This window comes from Saccoglossus kowalevskii, chromosome 2 (genome assembly GCF_978046115.1).
Source record: "Saccoglossus kowalevskii chromosome 2, keSacKowa6.1, whole genome shotgun sequence".
NCBI classification, from domain to species: Eukaryota; Metazoa; Hemichordata; class Enteropneusta; family Harrimaniidae; genus Saccoglossus; species Saccoglossus kowalevskii.
This window is the reverse complement of record NC_140642.1, coordinates 15613433-15632893: the sequence shown is the minus strand read 5'-3', so window position 1 is coordinate 15632893 and position 19461 is coordinate 15613433. Positions and strand designations below refer to the sequence as shown.

Genomic DNA, 19461 nt, shown 5'->3' with positions numbered 1-19461 from the left:
CCATAGTACACGGAACAATAGTAGAACCTGTTCTAGATTTATCACTACCATGGCACACATACTGTCCATTGATCGACTGGCCTGGACATGACCTGGCCAGAGATCAAGGGGACGGAGGAAATCTAGTGTCCAGCGGAATGACCAATCCTGACGGTACCAGACAATATAAATTCAGATGCGATTCTCCACCAGATATATGGATGACACCTAAAAAATACGCAAATTCAGAAGGAAATTTGCTAAATATCAGTTGGACAATGGACATGCAAATTAGAACAGTCATTGAATATATTCCAAACACTGGTCCTCAGCATTGCATTCCTAAGGTCATTGGATTTGATATGTTTACAGCAACATTAGAAGGAACAACACCATCAAGATTCAATAATATATTTTACAGAAATCCTACACTTGAGAATAGATCTCATATAGGAACAGGTATAACAAGAACACCAATACAAGAATTTGATATTGGTAGACTTGATTATACTAGTGCTACTACTAAGAATTATAAAACACCTAAGTATACTAGAGTTGTTGGAAACCATTAGTTATGTATTCTTTTATTTATTGAAGTTCAATAAAATATTTAAATTTAGACTTGGCTCATTGCGCACGTTAAATCTAAATAAAAAAAATCCCACAATGCATTGCATTTGTGGGAAGATAAAAAAAAAGCCTTATAGAGGTCCTCATTCCATGGTCACTGGTACATGGTTGTTGTCAGGGCTTACCATCGTTGGATTGCCCTGACAACAACCATGTACCAGTGACCATGGAATATATGGATGACACCTAAAAAATACGCAAATTCAGAAGGAAATTTGCTAAATATCAGTTGGACAATGGACATGCAAATTAGAACAGTCATCGAATATATTCCAAACACTGGTCCTCAGCATTGCATTCCTAAGGTCATTGGATTTGATATGTTTACAGCAACATCAGCAGGAACAACACCATCAAGATTCAATAATATATTTTACAGAAATCCTACACTTGAGAATAGATCTCATATAGGAACAGGTATAACAAGAACACCAATACAAGAATTTGATATTGGTAGACTTGATTATACTAGTGCTACTACTAAGAATTATAAAACCCCTAAGTATACTAGAGTTGTTGGAAACCATTAGTTATGTATTCTTTTATTTATTGAAGTTAAATAAAATATTTAAATTTAGACTTAGCTCATTGCGCACGTTAAATCTAAATAAAAAAAATCCCACAATGCATTGCATTTGTGGGAAGATAAAAAAAAAGCCTTATAGAGGACCTCATTCCATGGTCACTGGTACATGGTTGTTGTCAGGGCAATCCAACGATTTTTATTTTAAGGCATAAAAGATTTTAGCCGTGGTGGTTGTTAACAGTCAACCAGTGACCAGTGTGCACTGTCATTGAGCTGCCACTCACCAATTTTGAATATATATTGATGAGAATATCGCAATGTATATGCACTCCAGCATTATAGTAACATCCCGGAAGGGTAATCTATATGCCATTACTACCCCGTGTGTGTTCCAAATTCAGCGGGAAGGGGAGTATTTTCCATTTTTTAAAGCAGGCCTTCACTGGATGCTAATGTTAATGTCTGCAATATGTCCCCAGGAATAAACACCATGGACTTCATGGTAAAAGTAAAATACAAATAAATGTCGATGAATACAGTATTTTCTTAAAAATCCTGCAGCCCCAATGAACAAGTTGACAACCGCAGATATTGCAAAACCATCAGTTGTGAACTTCAAATCTCGTTTATTAAGATTTCACCATGAAGTTATCGGGAAAATGCATCATTATGTCAAGGACAAATAAGGGTTCTCTTATTTATGGGTATTTTTGTGAGTGTACATATATATGCATTTAAATGCAATCATACTACACATGTATTTAATAAACACAATTGTGGAGAGTGATTTTGTGACACTATCTATCTTTTTATAAAAAACAACGGTTGTTGTTGTTATTCAAAGTGACGCCCGATTTCCTGCACGAGCAGTCATGACCCCACTTTGAATAACAACAACTGTCGTTTTTTATAAAAAGAGACATCGCACATAACGGAGGTGCAATGTCAAAGGGGAACGGGTTAAAAAAAAATCTTTAGCGATTTTTATTTTAAGGCATGAAAGATCATAGCCATGGTTGTTGTTAACAGTCAACCAGTGTGGTGGTTGTTAACCATGATGTTTTTTTATAAAGGGGACCCCTTGAAGGGGGCCTACTACGGCCCCCCTTCCTCCCAAGGGACCCCCAACAACAACCGTGAGTTTCTATAAAATGAGACAACACACTAAAGAGCCGGATGGGTGCTGTCAGAATTTGATGAAGATTTGTCAGTGTGGTAAAAAAAAAAAAAAAAAAAGCCTTATAGAGGACCTTATTCCATGGTCACTGGTCCACGGTTGTTGTCACCTGGCAAACGATTGTTCAAGTGAGGTCACTAAGAAATCGGGCGCCGATTTCCTGCACGAGCAGTTGTGACCTCACTTGATTTCAACAACAACCGTGGGTTTTTATATAAAAGAGACATCACACTATAAAGAGCCGGATGTGTGACGTCAGTATAGGAGGAAAACCAAGGTGGGAATATTATTTACCACGGTGGTTGTTAACAACAACCGTAACCAGTGACCATGGAATGAGGTCCTCTATAGGGGATTTTTTTCTTGGCACAGTGCCAAGGTTTGTGACGCAGCAAGAAATAAAGAACATGCAGCGCGCACGCGTGATCAATGGAACTACCCAATGACGTGCGCTCTATTTTTATACCCGCGCGACGTTCGACGCGCGTGAGATGGAATGATTTGAAGTTGTTTGTCAGTTACCCGCAAGACTCCGAGCAGTAAAGACGTAAGTCATTCTCTCTCTGTATTATCGCAACTCTACCTTACGAAAATGTTGTATAACAGATTCATGAAAGCCAAGGGCTACATGGGAAACGCTTCTACCAGTGGAGCAGTTCCACAAGAGAAAAAGAATTGGTTGACCGCTAAAAACGACGATCAGAAGACTAAGTATATCATCTTCATAACTAAATTTCGTGTCATACCGGAAAAAATGGATATTGGAATGGTTAACCTTAATAGTGAACTAATTTGTGCAACGGACATGCTGTTCCAATACCTTGAAGTAAAAGGAGTAGATTCCTACGGCGCATATCATGATGGTGTACAAGACCCGTGCAGTCAGTACAAAGGGCCCCATTTACATGTTATGGCGACGGCAGGAAATGACACAGATGTTCGGCAACTAGCAGCCTTCCGCCAAGCGAAGATGTCCTGGGAGGACAACGAGCCAAACTTCCATATCATCTCCCAAATCTGTAAAGTGCCGACATCTTTTGCTGCGTACATCCAGGGACCATCCAAAGAAAAAAGTGGCTTTATACGAAAAATAAGTCTCCTCTAGAGAAATTACTGCTCCACAATACATCGGTAGAAGATATCGCCGCCATGGAAGAAAAAAGAAAGGAGAGAGCTATCAAAAGAAATGCTGTACTTCGTGAAAGAATTAATAACAAAATATAATCCAACTGATCTTCCCAACTTAGGGAGACTGGTGACAGAAGACAAGGACGCAAGTACAGAAGTTAAGGACAAGTGGCACAGATTCATAAGCAGATCAGTGTCGGAATATCTCTATCGAACGGCAGTGGATACAGTGAGGTCCGAAATCTTAAGACTCGAGTTCGGTGAGTTGTCATCTAAGTTACGAGATATTGCATGCCAAAAATACAACGACCGTAATAATTATTTGGGTGTTGAAGATAGTATAGTCTGGTTTACTAAATTGTGCGACCACCAGAGTTTGAATATGTGGGACTTCCTCTATGATATAATCACCTGGTTTGATAAAAAACAGCCCAAGAAAAATCTTATTTATCTGATGGGAGCTTCTAACGGCGGGAAGTCTTGGGTGATGCGTCCGCTCCATGACGTAGCCCGTTTCTGGGGCAACATTGTGACGTCAAATGAGAGCGCGTCAAATTTCATGTTTGAGAACTGTTTAAGCGCTCGCATCGCCATGGCGAATGAGTTCATTCTCTCAGAACACAACACGGAGATGGCGAAGTCGGTATTCGAGGGAATGAACACCATGATAAATCGTAAGGGTAAAGCGCCATGTCTGCTAGGACGCACTCCCATCTATATAACGGCCAACAAATGCTTGTGGTATCAAGTATCATCACAAGAGAAAGCGTTTAAAAACAGGATGCTATTCATGAAGGAGGATATTGTAGAAATGCCCGAATTGGAATCTATAGAACAAGATCTAAACCCCAATATGTACGCGTGGATGCTCGACATGGTAAATGGAGACACGAAGCCTGAAGATTACGAGTGGCCACCTAATACGGACATGGAAGAAAAGCTCGATCATTTATGGCGTAGCAGCAAATGGGTGCACATTAAAAAGAAGCCCAGTAATCGGATGGCACCACGTGCGTTATACAAAGATCAACACATGATAGAAACAGAGCAAATGATAAAAGACTGGGAAATCGAACAACAAGACGAAATTAAACAACTTTTCGAAGAGCCAAAAGTGAAACCAATACAGCCTAGAAATTTTCGTACAAGACATGAATATTCAGGAGAGAGGTACTTTCAATTGTTCGAAGAGGAAGACAAGCCTTACGTAGACTTTACGGAATTAAATAAAAGACAAGATGAATGGAAGAGCTGTGAAGATATATTCAACCTAAACTGCCAAAATTTCACACTAGAACAACAACACTTTAATGCAATGGTCAACATGCATAAGACCGAATCGATACCAACATCTATATGGAAACCAAAGCCCATGTGGGATATTATCGAGTTGACAATCTCTAGAGACCGTAAGAGCGCCATATATTACGGTAACCTCATGGAAAGACTGGCGGAAATTGAACGAATTGAAAAGCTGAAACTGGTACAAGACAATATCACCGAATGGCGTACATGTACGATGTGGCCGGCTAAATACCTTACTCCCTATACCAAAGACACAAGAGTGAAGATAGTCGAAGAGATCGACACTGGATATGTCGACTACACTGATCGCTTGTGGGGCTATGGTACTATAATATATAGGAAACCGGTGTACACAATGATGAACACGCTACTTCCAGTGATTCCAGTAGAAGCAAGAAATGCGAAATTATTCCATCATAAACCACTATGCCATCATGTTGTAAACGATACAACATCGCACACACTACTATACCTGAGAATCCAGGGATGTAAATCTTTGCACATACTGGATACCATGCTTCCAATAGTCTACGACAATCAGATCTGGGAAGAGAAAAAGCTATGGGGCTGTCAAAACTTCGACAGCACAGATGGCAACCTTATTCTAAAACCAAATCCAGACATATTTGCTGATTTCCCACCGAAACCTGAACCAAATGATTTATACATAGATGGAGAAGTAATAGATGAGGACAGTGACCATCAATGGGAAATTGTTAGAACACCAGGTAAAAACATGATTTTAACACGAAAACGAAAATTATCCAAGTGTTAATAACTATATCATTTACCTTTACAGAAACAATAACAGTAATGATGGAAAATCTTCACATCTAATTACAGATAAAGTGGTCCAGATTTCAGAAGACGAGGCTTGTACGAAATATATATCCCAAAGAAAGACTGAAACTTTGCAAGATGAAGTCGATAATTGAAGAATTGTTTTTCAGAATTTATAATAATCCTATAACGCACGTGTATTTAATCGGTTTAATAAGTACGATATTTAAAAACAATATTACAATGTTTATTTACTTGTTAATTACTTACAACTTTTTTACCAAACCGTTCGTTTTTACTGTACTTGATCAGTTAGATATACATTAAATGTTCAAAACTAATACAACAGTTTCATTACTTTTACACGCACACACATAGGTAGGTTATAATGTTTAAATTTTCATTTCCGGGATAATTTTCACATAATCTCCCAAATTTGTAAGGTTCCGACATCATTCGCTGCTTACATCCAGGGACCATCCAAAGAAAAAAGTGGCTTTATACGAAAAATAAGTCTCCTCTAGAGAAACTACTTCTATACAACACATCGGTAGAAGATATCGCCGCCATGGAAGAAAAAAGAAAGGAGAGAGCTATCAAAAGATCAACAAATGAAGAAATGCTGTACTTCGTTAAAGATTTAATTACTAAATATAATCCAACTGATCTTCCCAACTTAGGGAGACTGGTGACAGAAGATAAGATGGCAACAACAGAAACAAAAGATAAGTGGCACAGATTCATAAGCAGATCAGTGTCGGAATATCTCTATCGAACGGCAGTGGATACAGTGAGGTCCGAAATCTTAAGACTCGAGTTCGGTGAGTTGTCATCTAAATTAAGAGATATTGCATGTGACAAATATAACGATCGTAACAATTATTTGAGTGTTGAAGAAAGTATTTATTGGTATACTAAATGGTGCGACCACCAGGGTTTAAACATGTGGGATTTCTTGTACGACACTATCATCTGGTTCGACAAAAAACAGCCCAAAAAAAACCTGATGTATCTGATGGGTGCGTCTAATGGCGGGAAGTCGTGGGTCATGCGCCCGCTCCATGACGTAGCCCGTTTCTGGGGGAATATAGTGACGTCAAACGAGAGCGCGTCAAACTTTATGTTTGAGAACTGTTTGTCAGCGCGCATTGCCATGGCAAACGAATTTATTCTATCTGAATATAACGCGGAGATGGCGAAGTCTGTATTTGAGGGGATGAATACAATGATAAATAGAAAAGGTAAAGCGCCATGTCTGCTCGAAAGGACTCCTATCTACATAACGGCGAATAAAGCATTATGGTACCAAGTCTCATCCCAGGAAACGGCTTTCAAAAATCGCATGCTATTCATGAAGTAGAGATGCCAGAATTGGAAGCAATACAACAGGATTTAAATCCTAATATGTATGCGTCACTACTCGATATGGTGAACGGCGATACAAAGCCAGAGGATTATGAGTGGCCAGAAAACAGTGACATGGAGGAAAAGCTTGACCATCTTTGGCGTTTAAGCAAATGGGTTCACTTGAAAAAGAAGCCTAGAAATCGAATGGCACCACGATACAAAGATCAGCATATGTTAGAAACTGAACAGATGATTAAAGACTGGGAAGTTCAAGAAGAAGAAGAAGATCAAACAACTTTTCGAGGAACCTAAAGTCAAACCTATACAACCTCGTAACTATCGAACAAAACACGAATACTCCGGTGAGAGATATTTTCAATTATTTGAACAAGAAGACAAGCCATATGTAGACTTTACTGAACTTAACAAACAACAAGACGAGTGGAAGAGCTGTGAGGATGTATTTAACTTAAATTGCCAGAATTTCACAATCGAAGAACAGCATTATAATGCTATGATACATATGCACAAGACGGAATCTATTCCTACTTCCATATGGAGACCAAAACCCATGTGGGATATAATCGAACTGACAATCGCAAGAGACAGGAAGAGCGCCATATACTATGGAAACTTAATGGAAAGACTGTCGGAAATAGAAAGAATAGAAAAGTTAAAAATCCAACAAGACAACATCAGCTACTGGAGAACATGCACGATGTGGCCCGCAAAGTATCTCACTCCGTATACAAAAGATACCAAAGTCAAAATTGTCGAAGAAATAGATACTGGATACGTGGATTATACTGACCGTCTATGGGGATATGGCACTATCATATATAGAAAACCACAATATACTATGATGAACACATTGTTACCAGTGATACCTGTCGACGCAAGAAATGGAAAGTTGTTTCATCACAAACCTTTATGCCACCATGTGATTAACGACACAACATCTCACACATTGCTGTATCTTAGAATACAAGGATGCAAATCATTGCATATTCTAGATACCATGATTCCGATTGTATATGACAACCAGATATGGGAGGAAAAAAAGCAATGGGGCTGTCAAAACTTTGACACGACAGAGGGGAATCTTATACTCAAGCCAAACCCTGATGAATTTGCGGATTTTCCACCTAAACCAGAGCCTAACGATTTATATAAAGATGGTGAAATATTAGATGAAGACAGTAACCATCAATGGCAAATTGTTAGAACACCAGGTAAAAACATGACTTTAACACGAAAACGAAAATTATCAAAGTGTTAATAACTATATCATTTACCTTTACAGAAACAATAACAGTAATGATGGGAAATCTTCACATCTAATTACAGATAAAGTGGTCCAGGTATCTGAGGACGAAGCCTGTGAGAAATATCAATCCCAAAGAAAAACTGAAACACTAGAAGATGAAATTGACAATTTTCGAATTTACAACAATCCTTGTACTCATATATATTTACTCGGTTTGTTAAGTACTGTTTTTAAAAACAATTTCACAATGTTTGTTTATTTATTAATTACATACAATTTTTTCACGAAACCGTTCATTTTTACTGTTCTTGACCAGTTGGATATACATTAAATGTTACAACTGTTTCATTACTTTTACACGCACACACATAGGTAGGTTATAATGTTTAAATTTTCATTCCCGGGATATGAATATTGTGGCCCTGGGACTGACCTAAAAGAATATAAAAAGGCCAAAGATGAAATTGATGAAATATGTAAGGAACATGATATCCAGTATGCCAATCCAAAAATCCCTACTTCTGTGGCAGATAAATATTTGCGGAAAGAATCCAAAAAATACCAAATTGGAAAGCTTATATCATGGGGTTCTCTATACAAATGAAACAACTCATTGATACTTATGTCGTTGATACTGATAAAGTAATGCGTGACCCATACTTTGATAAACAACAAATGGCCAAAAAATATAATATTGCCAAAAATAGAGAAGCAACAACATATGACAATCCTAAATTTGATGAAACAACAAAACAATATCATTTACGAATGGCAGGAAGAGTCATGGAAATTATAAAAGAAGACGAACACAATGAAAGATACTTTGGGACAGGAGTATATCAAAAAAATGCTAGATATAGAATAGCACAAGAATTAAGTAGAAAAAGAGATTATGATCCAAACTGGACAATTGAGAATACAAAAGAATATAAAAAATTTAGATTTGGTGAAATACAAGACTTTGAAAAATATCAAATTGATGAAAATACATATCCAAGGGGTCAAAATATAAACAGAAATAACGAATTCGATGTAATGGATGATATGAAACATAATAAAGAAAAATACAAATACAACACTCCAAAACAACAGAATGCCAAAAGTGGTGAAGAAACAGGTGAGGAAGAAGAACAAAGACAAGAAGAAGAACAACAAGAAGACGAAATGCCGCCAAGTAAAAGACAAAGAACAGATGAAGAGCCAATGCAAGAAGATGCAACTGAGAATGAAAACCCGTCTGCAATTGGCACTGAAGGAATTGGTTGGTATGAAATGCCGATGTTCGCTGGAAATGGACCAGAAGACAAACCCAACGAATTAACATTTGCAAATACAATGCCTATATATATATATAGATAGACAAGCAGCACAACCAATAAAAGTAATATTCCATGCTGGAGTAGATATAGGAACAGGAGAAACAGCAGTACACGACCACAAATACAAACGACAAAACTTGATTCAATACACACCAGCATGGTCATACGTAGGTCATGACCATCCTATATTAACACACGATTCAAGGAAAGCACACTTCCTAGCAATGTATGCAAAAAGCTGGAGAATCAAATCACATACAGTAAAATTCACTAATATAGTACCATTGGCAGAAACAGACATGACAAACAGAAAAACTATACTACATATTCCAAAACCAGTATTGTTTGTATACAAAGATGCTGGTCACCTTACACCTCAATTCCAATGGCATAAGATCAAAAACAACAAAAACAACTTGATCAATGAATTGAAAAAACACTATCCAGTATTTGATGACCTAACTGAATGGCGAAACAGAATATATACCTACCAAGATTACAGAGATCGTTTAACAATGAAACCACTACAACTCAATCTATCAGACGAATACTCTGACAGATTCACATTAATAGCGGCACTTAATGCAGAATTGGTAGGAAAACCTGGATATGTAGAAAACGGTGTAAATGCACACGAAACTAACAACACTTGTATTCAGAGAGATTTAAGAATACCTAGTGAAGAAACCAGAGGTTCAGAAGAAAGAACACTTGACCATAACCAACAGCTACTGGACATCATTCACGAAGAATGGAACCCATTTGCAACAGGTAATGTTATACCAGTAACAGCAGGAGATGTACTCGAATTCAAACACGATAAACCTAGTCCATGGTACGCAGTAAATGACATGCCACATAGATGGAGAGAAAAACAAGCTCAACCCTACGCCAAAGGTGAAGAACAAAGTACTGACTATGTAGCAACAAGCTCCAAGATCAACGATAGTGACCAATCCATAGTACATGGAACAATATTAGAACCAGTACTAGACTTAACATTACCATGGCATACATACTGTCCATTGATTGATTGGCCAGGACATGAACTGGCCAGAGATCAAGGGGACGGAGGAAATCTAGTATCCAGCGGAATGACCAATCCTGACGGAACCAGACAATATAAATTCAGATGCGATAATCCACCAGATATATGGATGACTCCAAAAAAATATGCAAATTCAGAAGGAAATTTGCTGAATATCAGCTGGACAATGGACATGCAAATTAAAACAGTCATCGAATATATTCCAACATCTGGTCCTCAGCATTGCATTCCAAAGGTCATTGGATTTGATATGTTTACAGCAACATCAGCAGGATCAACACCATCAAGATTCAATAATATATTTTACAGAAATCCTACACTCGAAAATAAATGTCATATTGGAACAGGTATCACAAGAACACCAATACAAGAATTTGATATTGGTAGACTTGATTATACTAGTGCTGCTACTAAGAATTATAAAATACCTAAATATACTAGAGCTGTTGGAAATCATTAGTTATGTGTTCAATAAAAAGATTTAAATTTAACTTAGCTCATTGCGCACTTTAAATTTAAATAAAAAATCCCACAATGCATTGCATTTGTGGGGGAAAAAAAAAAAAAAAAAAAAGCCTTATAGAGGACCTCATTCCATGGTCACCATACACCATATTTTATAAATCCATAAAGGAAGTCACTTCTCTTGCTTAGATTTTAATTACTCTTCCATCTACCTCCCGATATCTCCAAATTACAGATGTTTCTATTCATTCGTTTATATAGTTTAGGTATATATATCTATATATAAATGTCGATGAATACAGTATTTTCTTAAAAATCCTGCAGCCCCAATGAACAAGTTGACAACCGCAGATATTGCAAAACCATCAGTTGTGAACTTCAAATCTCGTTTATTAAGATTTCACCATGAAGTTATCGGGAAAATGCATCATTATGTCAAGGACAAATAAGGGTTCTCTTATTTATGGGTATTTTTGTGAGTGTACATATATATGCATTTAAATGCAATCATACTACACATGTATTTAATAAACACAATTGTGGAGAGTGATTTTGTGACACTATCTATCTTTTTATAAAAAACAACGGTTGTTGTTGTTATTCAAAGTGACGCCCGATTTCCTGCACGAGCAGTCATGACCCCACTTTGAATAACAACAACTGTCGTTTTTTATAAAAAGAGACATCGCACATAACGGAGGTGCAATGTCAAAGGGGAACGGGTTAAAAAAAAATCTTTAGCGATTTTTATTTTAAGGCATGAAAGATCATAGCCATGGTTGTTGTTAACAGTCAACCAGTGTGGTGGTTGTTAACCATGATGTTTTTTTATAAAGGGGACCCCTTGAAGGGGGCCTACTACGGCCCCCCCTTCCTCCCAAGGGACCCCCAACAACAACCGTGAGTTTCTATAAAATGAGACAACACACTAAAGAGCCGGATGGGTGCTGTCAGAATTTGATGAAGATTTGTCAGTGTGGTAAAAAAAAAAAAAAAAAAAGCCTTATAGAGGACCTTATTCCATGGTCACTGGTCCACGGTTGTTGTCACCTGGCAAACGATTGTTCAAGTGAGGTCACTAAGAAATCGGGCGCCGATTTCCTGCACGAGCAGTTGTGACCTCACTTGATTTCAACAACAACCGTGGGTTTTTATATAAAAGAGACATCACACTATAAAGAGCCGGATGTGTGACGTCAGTATAGGAGGAAAACCAAGGTGGGAATATTATTTACCACGGTGGTTGTTAACAACAACCGTAACCAGTGACCATGGAATGAGGTCCTCTATAGGGGATTTTTTTCTTGGCACAGTGCCAAGGTTTGTGACGCAGCAAGAAATAAAGAACACGCAGCGCGCACGCGTGATCAATGGAACTACCCAATGACGTGCGCTCTATTTTTATACCCGAGCGACGTTCGACGCGCGTGAGATGGAATGATTTGAAGTTGTTTGTCAGTTACCCGCAAGACTCCGAGCAGTAAAGACGTAAGTCATTCTCTCTCTGTATTATCGCAACTCTACCTTACGAAAATGTTGTATAACAGATTCATGAAAGCCAAGGGCTACATGGGAAACGCTTCTACCAGTGGAGCAGTTCCACAAGAGAAAAAGAATAATAAAATTGATGCCAGCAATCGAATCATCAATCTGCATGTGTGTAACTCGTGTTTCCATCTATTCACACTATCATTAAAAAAAACTCAAGTGAATGTTGCCAAATTCGCGAGTATGTGTAAACATTGCCAAGGTCAAAGACGCGCTGAACCATTCTTGGCTAGTACCGTTTTCAACATTTGGAGAGTGAAGGACTACAGTAGACGCCCCCCCCCCCCCCAAGGCAGGGACACTTGGACCGAATATGCTATTCAATAGATAATTGCAATTTTAGACCAGGGGACATAGAGAACTGACTGGGGTTTATTGTTGAACATATTCAACACAAAATCACTCTCCACAATTGTGTTTATTAAATACATGTGTAGTATGATTGCATTTAAATGCATATATATGTACACTCACAAAAATACCCATAAATAAGAGAACCCTTATTTGTCCTTGACATAATGATGCATTTTCCCGATAACTTCATGGTGAAATCTTAATAAACAAAGTTAATATACCTAAACTATATAAACGAATGAATAGAAACATCTGTAATTTGGAGATATCGGGAGGTAGATGGAAGAGTAATTAAAATCTAAGCAAGAGAAGTGACTTCCTTTATGGATTTATAAAATATGGTGTATGGGAATACAGTAGCATATATTTCCTAAGTAGTATAATTCCATGGTCACTGGGCCATGGTTGTTGTCAGGGCACCCAACGTTGGTAGGCCCTGACAACAACCATGGCCCAGTGACCATGGAATGAGGTCCTCTATAAGGCTTTTTTTTTTTTATTTTCCCACAAATGCAATGCATTGTGGGATTTTTTTTTTTATTTAGATTTAACGTGCGCAATGAGCTAAGTCTAAATGTATTTTATTGAACTATAATAAATAAAAGAATACATAACTAATGGTTTCCAACAACTCTAGTATACTTAGGTGTTTTAAAATTCTTAGTAGCAGCACTAGTCCAATCAAGTCTACCTAAATCAAATTCTTGTATTGGTGTTCTTGTAATACCTGTTCCTATGTGAGATCTATTCTCAAGTGTAGGATTTCTGTAGAATATATTATTGAATCTTGATGGTGTTGATCCTGCTGATGTTGCTGTAAACATATCAAATCCAATGACCTTAGGAATGCAATGCTGAGGACCAGTATTTGGAATATATTCGATGACTGTATTAATTTGCATGTCCATTGTCCAACTGATGTTTAGCAAATTTCCTTCTGAATTTGCGTATTTTTTAGGTGTCATCCATATATCTGGTGGACTATCACACCTGAATTTATATTGTCTGGTTCCGTCAGGATTGGTCATTCCGCTGGACACTAGATTTCCTCCGTCTCCTTGATCTCTGGCCAGGTCATGTCCTGGCCAATCTATCAATGGACAGTAGGTAAGCCATGGTAATGTTAAGTCTAGAACTGGTTCTACTATTGTTCCGTGTACTATGGATTGGTCACTATCGTTGATCTTTGAGCTTGTTCCTACATAATCAGTACCTTGTTCTTCACCTTTGGCATAGGGTTGAGCTTGTTTTTCTCTCCATCTATGTGGCATGTCGTTTACTGCGTACCATGGACTTGGTTTATCGTGTCTGAATTCCAGTACATCTCCTGCTGTTACTGGTATAACATTACCTGTTGCAAATGGATTCCATTCTTCGTGAATGATGTCCAGTAGCTGTTGGTTATGGTCAAGTGTTCTTTCTTCTGATCCTCTGGTTTCTTCACTAGGTATTCTTAAATCTCTTTGAATACAAGTGTTTTGAGTTTCGTGTGCATTTACACCGTTTTCTACATATCCAGGTTTTCCGACCAATTCTGCATTTAGTGTCTGTATTAATGTGAATCTGTCAGAGTATTCGTCAGATAGATTGAGTTCGAGTGTTTTCATTGTTAAACGATCTCTGTAATCTTGGTAGGTGTATATTCTGTTTCGCCATTCAGTTAGGTCATCAAATACTGGATAGTGTTTTTTCAATTCATTGATCAAGTTGTTCTTGTTGTTTTTGATTTTATGCCATTGAAATTGCGGTGTAAGATGACCGGCATCTTTGTATACAAACAATACAGGTTTTGGTATATGTAGTATAGTTTTTCTGTTTGTCATGTCTGTCTCTGCTAATGGTACTATATTAGTAAACTTTACAGTATGTGATTTGATTCTCCAGCTCTTGGCATACATTGCTAGGAAATGTGCCTTTCTTGAATCATGTGTTAATATAGGATGGTCATGACCTACGTATGACCATGCTGGTGTGTATAGAATCAAATTTTGTCGTTTGTATTTGTGATCGTGTATTGCTGTTTCACCAGTACCTATATCTACTCCTGCATGAAATACTACTCTTATTGGTTTAGCAGATTGTCTATCTATGTATATAGGCATTGTGTTTGCAAATGTTAATTCGTTGGGTTTGTCTCCTGGTCCATTTCCAGCAAACATCGGCATTTCATACCAACCAATTCCTTCAGTGCCAATTGCAGACGGGTTTTCATTCTCAATTGCATCTTCTTGCATTGGCTCTTCATTCGTTCTTTGTCTTTTACTCGGCGGCATTTCGTCTTCTTCGTCTTCTTGTTGGTCTTCTTCTTGTCTTTGTTCTTCTTCTTCACCTGTTTCTTCACCACTTTTGGCATTCTGTTGTTTTGGAGTGTTGTATTTGTATTTCTCTTTATTGTGTTTCATATCATCCATGACATCGAATTCGTTATTTCTGTTTATATTTTGACCCCTTGGATATTTGTTATCATCAATTTGATATTTTTCAAAGTCTTGTATTTCACCAAATCTAAATTTTTTATATTCTTTTGTATTCTCAATTGTCCAGTTTGGATCATAATCTCTTTTTCTGCTCAACTCTTGTGCTATTCTGTATCTGGCATTTTTTTGATAGACTCCCGTCCCAAAGTATCGTTCATTATGTTCGTCTTCTTTTATTATTTCCATAACCCGTCCTGCCATTTGTAAATGATATTGTTTAGTTGTTTCGTCAAATTCAGGATTATCATAAGGTGTTGCCATTCTGTTTTTTGCTATATTATATTTTTTGGCCATTTGTTTTTTATCAAAGTATGGGTCACGCATTACTTTATCTGTATCAACTACATAGGTATCTATGAGTTGTTTCATTCTTATGGAAAAGCCCATGACATAGGCTTTCCAATTAGGGATTTTTTGTATTCTGTCTATAAATATTTGATCTGCAACTGAAGTTGGGATTTTAGGATTGGCGTACTGGATATCATGTTCCTTACATATTTCATCTATTTCATCTTTGGCCTTTTTATATTCGTTAAGGTCAGTCCCAGGGCCACAATATTCATATCCCGGAAATGAAAATTTAAACATTATAACCTACCTATGTGTGTGCGTGTAAAAATAATGAAACTTGTTTATAAGTTTATAACATTTAATTAAACACTTAACTGGTCTATAATTGTAAACATTAAAGGTTTCGTAAAAAAGTGATACGTGAATAATAAATATATAAGCATAGGAAATTGGTTGCGAAAACAAGTACTAATTAAACCGATAATATATAAATGCGTAATTGGATTATTATAACAACGATAAAATATGTGTTCAATCATCCACTTCATCGTAACCAATTGGTGCTGTTGATCGGTCAATTTTATAGATTTCGCATTGATCGTCTGGACTGACTTGGACCACTTTGTCTGCAATTAGAGATGAAGATTTTCCATCATTGTTGTTATTGTATCTGAAAAGGTAAGTGATATCGTTATTAACACATGTTATTTACGTTTTCGTGTTAATGTTATGTTTTTACCTGGTGTTCTGACAATTTCCCATCTATAATTTCACCATCTTTGTAAATATCTGATGGTATTGGCCTTGGTGGGAAATCTGCATATTCGTCTGTGTTTGGTCGTAGGATGAGATTTCCATCTGAGACTTGAAAGTTCTGGCAGCCCCAGAGTTTCTTTTCCTCGAAGAATTGATTATCATACGTAATTGGTATGAGTGTATCACGTAGGTTTAATGATCTGCATCCTTGGATACGCAAATACAACAAGGTATGCGAGGTCGTATCGTTAACCACGTGGTGACATAATGGTTGATGATGGTATAATTTACCATTTCGTGCGTCTTCGGGTATTACCGGAAGTTGAGTATTCATAAGTGTATACTCTGGTTTCCGGAAGATTACTGTTCCATATCCCCATAACCGATCCGTGTAGTCAATGTAGCCACCGTCTATTTCTTCTATGATCTTGAGGCGTGTATCTTTTGTGAATGATGTTAGGTACTTAGCGGGCCACATTGTGCATGTTCGCCAGTCTTGGATGTTATCTTGCTTCATTTTCAATTTTTCCATCCGTTCGATGTCAGCTAGTCGTTCCATAAGATTTCCGTAGTAGATCGCGCTTTTTCTATCTCTTGCAACGGTTAATTCGATAATGTCCCATTGTGGACTTTGCTTCCATATTGATCGTGGAATACTTTGTGTTTTGTGCATGTTCAGTAGTGCACTATATCTTTGGTTTTCTATGGTAAAGTTTTGTGTATTTAAAGTGAAGATGTCTTCTAGACTCTTCCATTCATCTTGAAGTTTGTTGAATTGTGTGAAATCGACAGAAGGTTTTGTTTCTTCTTCAAAGAGTTGAAAATACCGCTTCACAGATAATTCTTGTCGTGTAGGAAGGTTCCGTTTAGAAATTGGTTTGATGTTTGGAGTCTCAAATAGAATTTTGATTTCGTCTTCTTCTTCTTTTTCCCAGTCGGCTATCATTTTATGTGTTTCTTTCATGTGTTCGTCTATTTTTCTGGGTGCCATTCTGTTACTAGGTTTCTTCATTTTGGTTACCCATTTACTTGTTCTCCACAGTTTATCTAGTTTGTCAGATATATCATTGTTTTCTGGCCAATCGATATCTTCCGGTTTGATATCACCATTTACGAGATCAAGCAACCAAGAGAACATAATTGGATTGATGTCTTGTCGAATGTGTTCCAAGTCTGGCATTTCTGAAATGTCGTCTTTTATAAACAGCATTCGGTTTTGGAATGCTTTTTCTTGAGAGGAAACTTGGTACCAAAGATGTTTATTGGCCGTGATGTATATGGGCGTTCTCTCTAATAGACACGGGGATTTACCTTTCCGGTTTATCATTGTCTGCATTCCCTCGAAGACGGATTTAGACATTTCAGCGTTGTGTTCACTTAGAACAAATTCGTTGGCCATGGCTACTCTAGCACTCAGACAGTTCTCGAACATAAAATTGCTCGCACTCTCATTCGATGTAACTATATTCCCCCAAAATCTGGCAATATGATGTATGGGTCTCATTATCCAAGATTTCCCTCCATTCGATGCTCCCATGAGGTATATTATATTTTTTTTTGGTTCTTTTTTATCGAACCATTGGATTGTATAATAAAGGAAATCAAACATGTTGATGGATTGAAAGTCACACCATTTTGTGTACCAAACGATAGACTCTTCTATAGACAAGTATTCATCTCTATTATTGAATTTGTTGGTTGTTCGGTTAGCGATTGATCTTAAAGAAAAAGCCAACTCACCAAATTCTTTTTTGAGGAGCTCCGACCTCACTGTGTCCACGGCGGTCTTGTACAGGTATTCGCTTACGCTTCGGCTTATAAATTTATGCCACTTCTCCTTTGTTTCGTTAGTCGCTGCTTTGTCTTCCGTTACTAGACGACCTAAGTTTGGCAAATCAGTTGGATTGTATTGTTGTATTAGGTCTTTTACGAAATATAACATTTCTTCGTTTGTCGATCTTTTTATCGCTCTTTCTTTTCTCTTCTCCTCCATGGCATTGATGTCGTCTACGGTTGTGTTATGTATAAGCAGCTTTTCGAGCGCGGTCTTATTTTTAGTATACAACCACTTCTTTTCTTTACTGGGACCCTGGATGTATGCGGCGAACGAGCTTGGAACTTTGCAAATTTGACTTATCAAGTGGAAATTAGGCTCATTTTCCTCCCAGGAAATCTTTGCTTGTCTGAATGCCGCTAGCTGTCTTGTATCTGAATCGTTGCCGAGTGTTGCCATAACATGCACATGTGGCCCGCGATACTGACTACACGGATCGGTTATTCCATCGTGGAAAGCACCGTAGCTGTCCACACCTTTGACTTCTAAATATTGGAACAGCAAGTCTGTCGCTCTTATTAATTCGGAAGTCAGGTTGACCATACTCATGTCTTGTTTTTCAGGTACCACTCGAAACTTGGAGATAAAGATGATGTATTTCGTTTTTACTTCTTCCGTTCTCGGTTGAAGCCAATTTTTCTCACGTTGACTCACTACATTACTTGTACTAGCGTCGGAGACGTAGCTCTTTGCTTTAACGAACTTGTTGTACGACATGGTTTAGCGCTATTGAGTAGATATAAGAGGAGCGAATTCACTGACCTGTTTACACGGCGAAATCCGGCGGGTAACTGAATTTTTCTTCAAATACATTCCATCTCACGCGCGTCGAACGTCGCGCGGGTATAAAAATAGAATGTGCGTCATTGGGTAATTCCATTGATCACGTGTACGCTGCGTGCGTGCTGCGTGTTCTTTATTTCTTGCTGCGTCACAAACCTTGGCACAGTGCCAATAAAAAAAACTCCATAGAGGACCTCATTCCATGGTCACTGGTTACGGTTGTTGTTAACAACCACCGTTGCTAATAATATTCCCACCTTGTTAATCCTCATATACTGACGTCACACATCAGGCTCTTTAGTGTGATGTCTCTTTTATATAAAAACCCACGGTTGTTGTTGAAATCAAGTGAGGTCACTAAGAAATCGGGCGCTAGCGCCCGATTTCCTGCACGAGCAGTTGTGACCTCACTTGATTTCAAGTTCAAGTTCAAGTTTTGGCAACCCC

The 19461-nt window shown here is 37.8% G+C and overlaps 1 protein-coding gene across 1 annotated transcript; it reads left to right on the top strand.

Moving 5' to 3' along the window:
- Window positions 1-6093: 6093 nt before the first annotated feature.
- LOC144357807 (uncharacterized) lies at window positions 6094-6885 on the top strand. Its single transcript, XM_078011825.2, has one exon. The coding sequence runs from the start codon at window positions 6094-6096 to the stop codon at window positions 6883-6885; it is 792 nt and encodes a 263-aa protein (XP_077867951.2).
- Window positions 6886-19461: the final 12576 nt, after the last annotated feature.